The 14,892-nt window shown below is 38.0% G+C and overlaps 1 protein-coding gene across 1 annotated transcript; it reads right to left on the reverse strand.

Moving 5' to 3' along the window:
• Positions 1–10,610: 10,610 nt before the first annotated feature.
• Positions 10,611–11,096, reverse strand: LOC127103483 (uncharacterized). The gene has a single exon (XM_051040735.1). The coding sequence runs from the start codon at positions 11,094–11,096 to the stop codon at positions 10,611–10,613; it is 486 nt and encodes a 161-aa protein (XP_050896692.1).
• Between the last annotated feature and the right edge of the window lie 3,796 nt (positions 11,097–14,892).

A 14,892-nucleotide genomic window follows, 5' to 3' on the forward strand; every position in this document is an offset into this window, starting at 1 on the left:
GCATTTGCCATGGGCTTGTGGCGTCCGCCACGCCCCTTGCCACGTCAATTCAGAGTTTAAGTACCATGGCATTCGCCATGGCCATGTGGCGTTCGCCATGAACACGCAGTGCTGTTTTTCAGCAATTGCGCAGGGAACAAGGTCAATGAGCTCCCTATTTCCTCTCCACCACTCCCACACGAATTTAGGGAAGTCCAGCCCTACTTCACCAATTTAAAAAGGTTGCATCAGAAGAAAATTCCATCCAAGTTTTAATCGTGTAATTTTATTTTTAGTTTTAAGCAGAGACACTCTAAAAAGTTATAGTTCTTCCACATCGGGATGCTATTGTACCATTGCTTTTACGTTTACAAGTTGCTTGCATCAAGCGTGCCGACATCGTTGTAATTTTCCAGTTGTTATTTGTACTCTAAGAATCCTCCAAGTTTAATTCAATTGTTATTATTCATCAGGTTTCTTTTAATTGCTTAATTCTTTACTTTCCGCTTTAATTTGCAAGTTTGAGTTTTGATTATGTTTATGTTTAAGGATTGTATGTGTATGATTAAGTTTAAAACCATGTCCGACTAAACCTTTCGACATCGGTATGTAAGGACCATCGTTCCAACGGGATTTGTTAATAATTAATGATAATTTTTATGAGTTATTTTTCTGGACTGGTTTCCAATTCTAATTTAAAAAGGTTTTTGTACGAGAGTGAAAATTCAATAAGCTTATAAATCAACAGAGCGAGAGTTTGAGATTTTAATCGGATAGTGGTTTCTAGGCATTAATCCTAAAAACAGCGAGAGCGCTTTAGGATTAATTATGATTTATCAATTTCCAAAAAATACTTTTAATTCAGGTGGGTGAGCGAGAGCAAAACATTTTGGATGAATAGTATAGCCTGAACCAATAACACGAGAGTGTGAGGCAAAGTCTTTTAATTTGATATTTTCTACTGAAAAGGGATTTATCTTATTTTAATATTAATTGTTTACCGAATCCTCGAAGAATGATGTAATTTACACACTGGTGCCTCTTTATTGAATACTTTAATTATATTATTATTTCTAGTTAAATTTTATTTCGCCCTTTCTCTTAATCAATCTAATCTAAAAAAGAAAACAATCATTAACCTTAGCTTTACATAGTAACTTTAGATAACGATAGTTTGATTTTTGGTCTTGTGGGTTCAATATCTTTTTAAAACTACGTGATATGACTGTGCACTTGCAGTTAGCAATTTTGATAGACATACTAAGTCGCCATCAAGTTTTTGGCGCCGTTGTCGGGGACCAATTAAGTCAATATCGTAACTCCATTGTTGCACCGTATAGACTAAGGCACTCTTTTCTCTATTACTATGTGTCACCCAAATTTTCTACCACTCCTAGTATTTTGAGGAATCGCAAGATTCCCATAAATCCGACCTCAGAATATTAATGGAGGATTTCATTGCAATGCAAACTCACTCTAGGATAAAATCTATGATGGAATTTTTTTTGGATACACAAACTCTTCAGAATGAAGAGTTTAGAAAATAAAGTCTTTATACTAATGAAACCCTTAGGCAGCTGGACAACGTGGTCGAGTACCTAGTGACTCACAACAAGGCAATGGAGACTCAAATCTCCCTGCTTGCACAAACACCTCTAGGACCCTTCCCTGAGAAACATGCGGATGTTGTAACAACCACCAGTGAAAAATCTATTGAAAATCCTAAGGAGAGTGATAAGGAGGAAGGTTCAAGTAAGAAAAGAGTAGAGATTAAGAAAGATCCACTGACACCACCCAAAAGGGAGGTTGTCAAAGAGGTAGAGAAGGAAGCATTTTATGTTGTTCCTATGCCTAGTAAATCACTGATTCCTTTCCCCCGAAGTTCTGTGGAAGCTAAGGTAGACTCTCAATCCAAAATGTATGTGGAGCTATTGAAAAATATCCACACCAATGCACCTTTGTTTGAGATCCTTAATAAGAAGAAAAAATTAGAAGACCATGAAACTAGGGAACTCATTAGTATTAAGAGGGGAAAGTTAGACTTTGAGGTGGTTGATGAAAAAATTGAACCCAAACCTGAAAACCTAGTTCTCAGGATAGATCCAGAACCAGCACCACAAGTTCAGAAGGATAAACTACCTCGCAGAAGAAAAAGAAGAAAACTTGATGGATATAAGAGATGGCTTGATAAGTGACTATGGAAATAAATGATAATTAAAAGTTTGACCGAGGATTCGTCCTCGAAAGAACCACCATGAGTACTTACACTCCTGAGCCGTCGAGCTACTGATGTAAAACATTACAAATATTTTCTGTTTTATTAATATCATTTTCTATCTATCCATTTTATATGCAAGTTTTATTTTATCGGTTCGTCACATTTTATTTTTTTTACTGATTAATTATTTTTGAGGCTATATGTTCCATTAAGCAGCAATATATCACTCATAAGCCTTTAAAAATAATTTATAACCTCCAATTTGCCTTCTTCCTGAGCCATAAAACATATAACACGTTTCTGAAGCTCGTGGCATTCGTCACAACCCTCATAGCGTTCACTAGATAGCTAAAATATATATTTTTTAATTTAAGGCTTGCGGCGTGTGCCACATCCCTATGGTGTTCGCCACAAACATCAGAAACCCAAAAATACTATTTTTAACGCACAACCCCATGTTTTCACACGTTTTCAACTTCCAAAACCCATTAACTCACCCTAACCACTCCCCACTAACACCCTTCATATTCAACCTTTCAAATTACCTCCCTAATTCACTTATTTAAACTCTTATCACCCAATTCAACCACATAGCCAAACCTCATGTGAACCCTATTTTAAAATTATTCTTCACACACACACACATCATGCCTCCAAGAGTCCAAGCTAGAACAAGAAGGCCAACAGTAGACTTGTCAAATCTCGTCTTCAGTGAAGGTAAAGTTGGAAAATTACAAAAGGGGATGTACTTGAAGTTCTACGAACCCTCAATAACTCCAACAAGGTATGCCGATGAATCTTTCTTAGGTAAGTTAGGACTATTCGGTAGTGTACAATGGCTACTAGATAGACTAGATTTAACGCATTTGAGTTCGTTAAATGATGCTACCTACGAGAGTCTGACTTTGGAATTTTTAAGTTCTTTCACTTACTATACACCTATGGTAGATCAGTACTCTTCAGGCACAGTGATGTTTAAAATGTTTAATAGGGATTACGAATTGATCCAAGATACTCTTGGGGACATGCTGCATTTTCCCCATGGGGAAGGTATAGCTTATGCATGCCCCTTGGAAGAAGAATGACATTATGAAGTGTTCAGTTTTAGGGAACAATTGACTAGTGAGAGGACTTCCGATTGGGAAGGGCTAAAAGCCTCACATATCCATAACCCGACCATACGTTAAGTGCATCGCATATTAGCCAACACAATTTTTGGCCGAATAAACAACGGTAGGGTGAATTCCAAAGAGATTTTCTTTTGACATGCCGTATTCGCACCGACATGAGTCAATGTGACTCCATTCATGCTGGCACACTTGCAGTTGCTTTGTGTAATAGGGGTCACCCCTTTCTGTATACGAGGTCTAGTTACCTCCATAGCCCGCACATTAGGCTTAAATAGTGAGCTTGCAACTCTACAGCCCCTACCAACGCCCTCCCTGGATATCGATCCCTATCGAGCCCAATGCTTAATTAAGGCCAGGCGGGACGGAAGATATTCTCTCATGGTTGGAAACCGCGAGATTAGGAGTATCATCTTACCCTGCCACACATGCACATATATACATAAGAGGAACAATTGGCTTTATGATCTGACCACCCCTGAACTCGGTCATCCTGCCCCTAATGACATACCTATGCAAGATAACCAACGCGGTCAAACCGGTAATGAATATGATGAGATGGATTAAGATTCTCCCACTTTTTATAACACACCTACACGTGCACACACTACACCTAGCCCTTCTAACACTTGTGCAGGTACCTCTCCCCGACAGCAGTCCCGAGAGGAATATGATTATGTCGGCATCAGGAACACACTTATGGATATCCTCTGTGAGGTGTGGCACCGTAATGATGTAGATGCCGAATGTGACCAGTTGTTGCGAGATATACAAAGACATCAGGTCGACATTATGGTACAGATCCAACAGATACAGGAGCAATAACACGACTACGCAGGAAGGACCGAGAAAACCTTATTGGTCCTGATTGAAGAATTGCAGGGCATGCGTGTGGGTACCGAGGACCTGCTTGAGTACATGCAGTATGTAGGTATACCGCCTCCTCAGCATGGTATGTATGGACGAGCACGAGGACAAGGCCATCATTGAGAACTCCATCCAGGTTCTATCTTCCTTTTTCACCTTTTATCGAAACATTGGGGACAATATTCGGTTTAAGTGTGGGGGAGGAACTTTATCGCTTTTATTTATAACTTTCTTAGGTAGATTTACTGTTTTATTCATTTCCATTTTTATCTAATTGTTTAGTGTTAATTGAGTCATTGCATGTGCTGTCGAGTCTTTATGCGTGGTTTCCACTATTTATTGATCTTCCCATTTCTTGAGCCATAACAAAAAAAATTGTTTTCCATGAAAATCATTTCACAATTATAAAGTTCTAAGCTATAAATGACATTGAGGTTTGAATGTAAAATTTGGGGAAATTTGTGTGCAAGATCAGTATTGTTTTAACGCCTTGAGTCTCCTACACATGAAAATTAATTTGAACATTCATTATATAGAAAACCTTGTATCCTTACCTAATGAAATAGTTCAGGCGGTCAACACCATATTGGTCATGCTTTACGTAAGAGATTGATGCAAATAAGTGTTTGGTCCAAAGAAAAAAAGACAAAAAATGATATTCAATGAAATATGAATTAAAAATACCACTCATAGTTGGTTTAGTGGTATTTGGCACTAAACTTGGTAGGGAGGACTACGGTCTGATCCCCCGCGATTACGATTTGGAGGGGGCTTAAACCACTTAGATGCCATAATCTACCCCCGAATCAGGAAACCAAAAGTAAAGAAAGACCAAAGTCACTAACAGATCTTCTTACTATAAGCGTGAGAGATAACAAACTTAATGTGATCGCACCTGAACGGAAAAAAATAAAAGGTGAGTTGACAGGTTTGAGATGTAATGGCATCATTTAGATTTTCTTGCATGTAGGGAGACTCATGATCACAATTGCGGAATAGCGTTATTACGATATCCTTTTTGTACCAATTAGTACCTAGTTAAGCAATTATAACCAAAGCGAAGTTTGTAGCTTTAAAATGATTAATTGATTGTTTATGTGCTTTTTCATGGATATACATGCTACGAGTCTCCGAATTTTCATATCACAAGTGTAGCATTTGCTTGAGGACAAGCAAAGGTTAAATATGGGGGAGTTTGATAACGTGAAACTATACCATTTATTTTACCTGATTCGCATACATTTTAGTATGATTTTGTGTATGTTTTATTGTATTATGCCGGTGTTGGTGCCCTGTTTTAGGTATTTGTTGATGCAAAACTCATGTGTGAGAAAGAAGTAAAGAAAAGAGAAGGAAAGAAGAAAATGCTGAAGTTTACGAAATCTGAGCTTGTGGAGTTCGCCATGGGCTTGTGGCGTTCGTTGTAAGACCCCAATTTTGACCCTAAGATCCGTCTTGATATCTCATCATATGCATTAGCATTGGGATCACACCTTGGCCTTCTCCTTACCCCTCATTCATTGGGTTTGCATTGGAAGAGGTCACCAAGCACTTTAGATTATATCATACTTTGCTTTTCTTTATTTACTAACTAAAATACCAAAAATATGTCAATTTATAGTTTGTTGTTTTTGTAGATAGTGTGTATGCTCACCTATGCTCTATCAAGCTCATACCTAGGGTTTAAGACCCTCAATGCAAGGAGCTCAATCAAGAATTGGTTTAAATTGGCTCTAAGTATCATATATGGATCCCCATGATATTCACATATCATTTTGATAAATAATTCTTCAAGAGTTTGAAACTTGTTTGCCTTGGAAGCCCTAATTCAACTAGGTATCTTGTGTAACTTCTTCAACAAGTTTCTTCAGCAATTGATCAAATATCTCAAGGTATACTTCACATTACATCATCTTACACATATATGATCCTCCATGAGTCCCAAAAGTCAAGAGAATATCAAGCTAGCAAGTTGGTTCATGGTGGTTGACTAGAGAAAGTCAACTAGTCAAAACTGGGGTTCCCTAGACCCTATCTCCTATAATTTTTGTCATCTGAAAATGATTCCAAGCGAAAAGTTACTCTAAATGACATTACAAACAACATTTATGTTGAGGTCAAGAGCTAGTTTTTCTTTTAAAGTCATTTTTTATGGTGAAAGATTATACGTCATTTTGTCTAAATCCTAGTTTGGAGGTCAACTTCCCAAGGCCATAAATTGCTCAATTTTTATGATATGAAAGCCATTCAAATTTAATGATCAATTTAAATATGTATACTTCAGCTTTTGTGTTTAGAGTAAGTTCAAATTCCACTTTAAAATGCATGTGCCAAGAGGAAACATTATAGGTCATTTTGGGTCAATACCATTGAACAAGTGATTTTACTTAACTTCTAAAATGCATAACTCCTTCATGCCAAATCCAAATGAAGTCAAATTTGTGACCAAATTGAATAGGTTTGAAAGAGATACAACTTTGATGAAGGAATGTTTCTCATTTGAAGTTCATAGAAAAAGTTATTCAAAGTGGAAGAAGTGAACATTTGACTTGGGACTTAGAAATGTTTTAAACATGTTTGATTTCCCAAATTTCCACCTCAAAATTCATCATGATCCAAGATTCAAATAAAAAAGTGTTCAACATGAAAGTTGTTCCACTTGATCTCACATTTCCAAAACATTCAAAATCATCCCATTTGGATTAAAATTGAGGTACTTGCACATGGGTGTAAGTTAAGGTATCATTTGGATAATTTCAAGTTCCACTTTTCATATACATTTGCATGAGCTTCTAACATGATTTCAGCATGAAGTACATTGGATTGTGGATCAGAATACGTCATTTCATGGGCCAAATGCACCCCCATCCATTCATGTGGATCATAATACATCATTTCATTTGCCAAATTTGGAAGTGTGCAAATATCATTCACATTGGCTATAAATAGGACCCTTGATGATCAGAATTGGGATCCCTCTGGCCCAAGCTTCGACCCTCTCTTCCCCCAAACCCCATTGACAGGATAATCTTGAAGGTTTCTTGAGAAATCGAGTTTCAATTCTCCTTCTATTTTAGGATTAAAACTCCAAGAGTCCAAGCCTTCTAACCATTCAAATCATCTTCTGCAAGCTTCTAGAGTCAAGCCAAGCCAAATTGGAAGCCAGATCAAGCAATTCTGAAGCTCCTCGAAGGTGAGATTTCAGCAACTTCTTCTCTTCTGTTCTCTCTCAATTCTCCATTATTCTTGTTGATTTTTGGTTTGATGAAGTCCTACCAATGTAGGCAACAAGATTGAGTTGCTTTGAGGTCAAATCGAAGCAACTCAGTTCATGATCCTCAAAATTCAACTCCTTGTATCTTTTCATATACTTGGAATTGGACAAAATTGAGGCCAAATTCGAGCTCCTGAGCATTTTTCCTTTAAATCCATGTCTTGCTGTTTCATTTTGGTGATGGTTGAAGGTAGACCAGTCCGGTGAGGTCCACCGGAGAAGAAGTCCAGAGCTCTAGCTCCGACGATTTATTGGCAATCAACTCAACCATAGGATCCATTTAAATTGTTTTAATCTTGGGCGTTGCTTTTGATTACCACGCGTGCGTATCAGTTGACCAAGGCACCTGTGGAACGTGTGCTTCGCACCATCTGATCTGCCACCTCAATTAATGAAGGAGATCAGATGGTCCACATTTTTTTGAATTTCTGAATATTCCATTTAATTGCTTATTTTTAATTAATTCATATTAATTTCATTATTGATCCAAAAATTATGGGACTTTCACCAAAAAAATTCAAATATTTTTCTCTTTCATTTTCTGAATTAAAATGATTTTTTGGATCAATATTGATATTTTTCATGATTTAATTGTTTTTATGCATATTTTTAATTGTTTAAAAATACTTCTGACTTTTCAAAAATAATGAAAAATTTTCTCCAAGGTCCTTTGCCCTTGTTTGACCTATGATAAATCTCTTGGCTATTTATTTGGTGTTTTGAAGAGATTTTAGGTTTTTGATCAAGCATAATTTAATTTAAATGCATTTTAGTTTGATTTTTTAATTGTTTAATTGTGTGAAAATTATGTTGAGCCATTTTTGTTGACTTGTGAAGTTTGACTCTGCGCTTGGACCTTGTTCAAGGTTGATTTGACTTTTGTGGGATTAAAATCATTGGATTTATGGGATTGACGAAATGTACATTTCATCTCCCAAAATGAATGAATGGTTTTAATTTGGTAAAATTCCTCCTATGACCAATTTATGTTTGTCTCATTTCCCCTCCCTCTTCATATTCAATCCCTTTCTATCCCATCCTTTCCATTGACCAATGACATCTCAATATCCTTAGGCTAATTGGTTCATCAATAACTTTGTGTTAGATGAACTAATACAAGTATGGATGCGACTAGGTCCATCCTTTGATCATTTTATTTTTGTGTGTGGTATGTTTTAGGAGTATGGTTCATTATACCATATATCTAACATGCATTAACACCAAAATTTCTATTGTCCGACCTCAGATAGTTGTGACTTCTACATAAGTCCAATTACGATTGTTTAACATAGTGCTAAATTTTGACCCAAAGGCATAGCATTCTAGTAAGTGAGATTGTAAGTCTCCCCCCTTTCATGGTATTATGTGGAAACTTGGCCTTTTTTCCTTCCTTTGTAAGATGTCTTGGTTCAAGGTTCCATGCTTGTGAATAGAGGGTTGAGTGTTCTCCAAAGAATGACTTAAACAATTGAAAAGCAAAACTCCACTAACATTTAATCAACTAACATTTGACTAACTCTTATTATTAATTTCTTTTAATTTCAAGTCATTTACTTTATGAAATTTAAATTCAAGTCATTTACCATTTCATTTGCCATTTTACATATCATTTAACTTATTTATGTTTGTGCCATTTTCCCTTTGCTCATTTGAGCCATATATTGTGATTGTATATATTTGTTTGTGTATCTTGTTTGTGTTTATGGTCTTAGGACCTTAAAACACCTAATAAATGAAGGTAGAGAAAAACAAGAAAGGGGGTTTGAATTATTTTGGAAATAAAAACTTTATTAAGAATTCAGACACACATAGAATAAAAAGGAATTGACACATTATTTTATACTGGTTCGCTTGAAATTCAAAGCTACTCCAGTCAATCCGGCCAAGGTTATTTCGCCTTCAAAAAGGACTTAATCCACTAATCTTGAAAGATTACACAAACAACCGCCTAAGAGAATAATCCCTTAGCCTTCTCAAGTATTCAGACTGCACAGAGTCACTTGAGGAAATATCTTAGCAAAAATATGATTTGTAATACAATGTGCTTCTAACAAAAAGCAAATATTACAAAATTATAAGAACGATAACTTTTTACGTAAGAGCAGCAGCTCGTGAAAGATAAGAAATAATGATTGAGAGTTTTCGTATTCTTGTGTGTCTTTAGTGCGTCTTCTTGTAGTATTTAGTCCTTTATATAGGCGTTGAGAAGGACCGTTGGAGTGATGACAGGATCTTGGTCATTGAAGAATATTTATTGTCATTACTCTCCTTGTTTCGTTCTAAAACAGTTTTGTGCACCTCATTATTTCCTTCTAGAAATACTTTCTTTCCAAAGCCAGATTTCTTTTCGGTTACGTGTTCTGAACTGGTGAATCTATATCAGATTCTTGGTAGATCAGAGTCTAACGTTAGAGTTTGATAATATCTGACCACATCAGAGTTTCTCTATACTCTTGACTTCTTCAGATTCAGAGTCTGGATTCAGTCTTCTTTATCAGAGTTTCTGACTTCTTTCTGTTACGCTGGTAACTGCCTTAATCAGAGTCAGAACCTTCTGGACGTGTTTTCTCTAAGTAGCACCTGATAGTTGAATTCTGTATCTGATATGTTGATCTATCTGATTGTTTGATCAAAGTCTTGCATACTTAAGAAAATTTCGTTAGAGTACCATTTTTATTTCATCCTTTGTTATCATCAAAATCATAGAGATACATTGTAGAACCAACTTTGTTCTTACAATCTCCCCCTTTTTGATGATGAAAAAACAATACAGAGAAGAGGGGGAACAGTACAAAAATATTTCAGATCAGATAGAAAGGGAAACTCCCCCTGAGTTAGATCCTTGGATTAATCAGAAGTTCTTATCGGACCTTCCTTGGCTTAGTGCTTTAGTTACTTTCCTGCATATCTTAAGTCATTAATTGTAATAATTTTTAATAATGTTTGCAGTGCTTTGAGAAGATTTAGTTATGTTTCCATCAGAGCTGTTTTAGTTCTCCCCCTTTTTGTCATAATCAAAAAGACATAGCAAAAAGATGATATTAATAAAGATAGCAGTTACAGATAAGCAGCACAAAGGGAAGATAGCAAAAAGCAAAAAGAAAACATCAAAACAGAGAAAGCAACAAGAAAATAGCCTAGGTGCCTAAGGGTTTGGAGGCGGAGGCATCCGTTGGAGCAGCTGGGACAACATGTTCTGAATGTTGATATTGACAGAATCCTGTTGGTCCAGCCTGGCTCGAACTACCTGTTGTTCTTTCTGCAGTTCCTCTAGAGTCTTCAAGACTAGAGGGACGAACCCAAAGTTGGAGTGCTCCCCCTGAGTCAGTGCATCAGCGTTGGCTTTGGCAGCTGCTTCTTCAGTAATACGAGCTGCTTCTTCAGCGTCGACTTTAGCTTTTTCCTCAGCCTCAGCAGCAGCCGCAGCGGCAACAACATCAACGACAGCCTTGGCTTCAGCTTCTCTGATTCTCTGTAGTTCTTCTTGGCGTACTTTCTCTTCGGCTTCCTTCCTTTCTCGTTCCTCAGCTTCTCTGGCTAAGCGCTCTTGAAGTCTAATACCAGCATCTTTGATAAAGTCGTTACAGACTTGTTTAGAGAGGCCTTTCAGTTTGAAGGCTTCAGAGGTCATCCAACTTATTACTCTGTTCCATTGGATCCTTACAGCAGAGGGATCATCACTAATGTCAGAATTGATGGTCAGAGACTTGACCTTCTCGACTGAAGACTCTGCAAAAACCTGGATTGCTTCTTCAAGGGTAAGAAGGGTAGTTTCTGGTTCAATGGTAGAGGCTGGGGAGGGTGGAGAGGGTGAGTTTGGGGCACTGAGGTTGAGTGTGGGAGTGATGGAGGCAGCAGAAGTGATGGGTGGTGGAATGTCAGAGGGTGACTATGTTGTTTGTTTAGGTTCTGGGTGTGGTTCAGATGATGGTTGGATTGGTTGTGGTTCAGAGTGGATTGGTTGTTGTGTAGGTGGTGGTGTTTGTTCATATGTGGTGGGATTTGTATGTTCAGGAGGTGGGGAAGTGACTTCTGGTTCAGGTTCAGAGTGTATTGGTTGTTGAGAGGCCAGAGCACGGGCTTGTAGCTGAGCCAGAGTGGGGGATTGGGGGTCAGATGGTTCGGTGTCGGAGGAGAGTTTGTAGTATGGTGGGGATTGTGGAGATGGTGATGATGATGGTGAAGTGGTTTCATTTAGCATTCCTACTTATGAAACGGGTAGTATGGTGGTAGCTAGATTAAATTTAAGTGAGGGTGGGTTAGAGGTTCTGGTGGTTGAGGGAGGAGTATCAGAGGTTGTGTATATAGGGGTGGTTTAGGGAAGAGAAGAAGCAAGAGGTTTTATTTTAATAGAGCGAGAGAGAGGTACACACTTACTTGGAGAGCCATCCAGAGGGACTAGAGGTCTTGACCCAGATGATTCTCCCAGCCTTGCTTTCTTCGCCTTCTTGGAATTCTCAGAGGGCTCTCGCATCCTCTTCATGAAGTTAGGTGGATGCTCAGGAAGCCAGTCCACTGTGAAGTCAGAGATATCCATCCCTTGATTGGCAAGGTCCTGTAGATAGTAGGCTACTACCTCTGGAGGGTCAATCTTGGAGAACAGGTAGAGTCCGTTGGGAATCTCCCTCTGATCTCTGAGTGCTTCCCAGGAGGTATCAAGTGTTGGTTTGGCTCTGACTTTATCAATGATTCCCATGCTCTTCAGATTCCGAGCATTCATCGGTCTTCCAGTGTCAATGGTGACATCCTCCATGAGTCTAAGCTGAATCAGGTGATCCACTAAGCCACTCTCAATCAATACATCTAATATGAGTCTCCCTAGAGGGATGTAGTTCCTTGTCTTCATGTTGTTTTTGGTGTCTTTGACTGAGTCTCTGAGGTACTTGAAGAGAAGTGCAGGTAGACACAGTTTCAGACCCTTGTGAATGCAGTACAAGATACACTTCTGATCTGTGTTGACGTAGTTAGAAGAGTTTGAAGTAGGACGATAATGAATGGTGCCTAAGATGATCTTCAACTAGACCAGGAGGTTCTGGTGTAGCTCCTTGTTCTTGGAATGCTTGCCTTCAGCACTCTGTCGGAAGATGGTAGGGTTGATTTCCTGGGACAAGTATTTTTCCCTAGGGTTTATGTTGTAGATGCGCCTGCCTCCTATCTTCTCCATGTTCAGAAGGGAGGCAATAGATTTCTCAGTGATGACTATCTTGACTCCCAGAACATAGGAGACAATGTAGTGATCATCTGATTCTGCGAAACGCCAGAAGTCCTTCACCAAATTAGTGTATAGAGGACCATAGAGGCGTTGAAAGTAGGTTTCCCACCCTTGCATTCTTAATTCTTCAGTAAGGTCGACGCCATTTCTCTTCATGTTTTCGAAATCAACTAACGATTCACAGAGAACTTCAAGCTTCTCAAAGGGAGTTGCTAGATGGATGTGGGGCTCACGATCAAGGATATGGGGTTCCCTGTAGATTGAGGTAGAGACAACACCGGTGGTTGTTGTAGTTTGTTGACTAGAAATAGGTGTTTGCTCCGTTGAGTTTATTTGTTGGGAGAAGTTGTAAATGGATTGTTGCTGAGAATCCATGAAGAATAGTTGAAGATGACATTGAAGGATTAAGGAACTTGATGAAAAACTGCAGAAATCTTTGAAGGAGTTGAAGAATTGAGAGAAGGAGGGTTTTGTGAGGTCGTGAGTGTAAAGTGTTCTAGTGGAGTATGTGAAATGAATTTATACACAATAATATGCATGCAAAACGAGAGCAAGATGAGAGTTTAACTGTTAAGAAATTTAATGCAACACGTTAACCAAGTAAGCACGTTTGGAGGAGAATGATTACAACCCGTGATGGAGGTCTAATCCCCAAATCAGCACACCGCTCGAGGAGATATCAAGAGTCTATCTCTTGATTTCTGCTAGACAGTTGTCTAGAAGTTCCAAGGTCAGACGCAAGATGTACCACGTGTTACTTTATTTGATCTTCAGGAATACCAAAAGGTTGGATCCTGAGGATTTCTGACTCAGATGACTTCTAACTGGTAGTAGCATTAGAGTTAGATATAGATTCCAGGTGTTTACTTCAGAGTCTTATTTTGCTATTTCAGAGGCACATTTTATTCTGGACAATTTTGAATGTTTAAAATTTTCAAGATAAAAAAGAATCTATCTTCAGCCAGGGGTTTGGTAAAAATGTCAGCCCATTGATGGTCTGTATCAATAAATTTTAAACTGATTACCCCTTTCTGAACATAGTCTTTAATGAAATGATGTTTTATTTCTATGTGCTTAGCTCTGGAATGCAAAATAGGATTCTTACTTAAACAAATGGCAGCAGTATTGTCACAGAAAATAGGAACGTTAATCTAAAAAATTAGAAGGTCTTCAAGTTGATTCTTCATTCAGAGCATCTGAGTAGTGCATAGTGATGCTGATATATATTTTGCTTCTGCAGTGGACAGAGCTATGATTGATTGCCTTTTGTTGGCCCAGGATATCAAATTCTTTCCTAAGAACTGACAATTCTCAGATGTACTTTTACGTTCCATTCTGTCCCCTGCGTAATCTGCATCATGATAACCAGAAAGTCTATATGTAAGACCCCAATTTTGACCCTAAGATCCCTCATGGCATCATAACATTGCATTTGCATCTTGCCTCAAGGTTCATTAAGCATCTTGGCTTTTACCCTAGGGTGGGAATCTCTTGAGTGTTGGTTGGAGATCACCAAGCATGCTTGAATTGTATATTATTTCTTTTCTCATTTTTTACTAACAAAAGCACAAAAATATGTCACTAACATCTTTTGTTTGTAGCTTGAGCAGTCCCAAGATCCAAAGCTTCTAGGAGATCCTATGTGCATTGATATGGTCAAAGGAAGATGAAAGAAAGAATGGCAATGGTTCCCAAAGCTCTCATCCATCAAATATTCCTCCCAAGTATCTCAATTCATCATTTTGATCAAAGCAAACCAAAGGGTTTGAGGTTTGTTTCCCAAGGAAACCCTAATTCATCCGTTCATCAACTATGCCTTGCTCATGAAGCAACCTCAACCTATGTTCAAAGGTAATCAAGGGAAGTTCTTTAATTCATCATTTCATGCATATTTGAACTTATTTGAGTGTCCTCAATCATCAATTCATCAAGATATGAGGCCTGGACTTGAGAAGTTGATAAGTTAATTCATCTGACTATTTTGAAGTACACTGAGACCTAACGTTTAATGTGTTTGTCAAATGGAGATGACCCCAATAGAAAAAATGTTCTTAAGAACCATATGAACAACTTTCATGTTCATCAAAAATTGATTTGAAGCTTGGAACGTCATCATCCATTTCAAAACATTATAGGTCATTTTGACTAAAACCCTAATTTTGGGTCAACTTCCCAAGGACATAACTCATTCTTTTTTCATGATTTTGAGGTGGTA

Source organism: Lathyrus oleraceus, chromosome 7, assembly GCF_024323335.1.
Source record: "Lathyrus oleraceus cultivar Zhongwan6 chromosome 7, CAAS_Psat_ZW6_1.0, whole genome shotgun sequence".
NCBI lineage: Eukaryota > Viridiplantae > Streptophyta > Magnoliopsida > Fabales > Fabaceae > Lathyrus > Lathyrus oleraceus.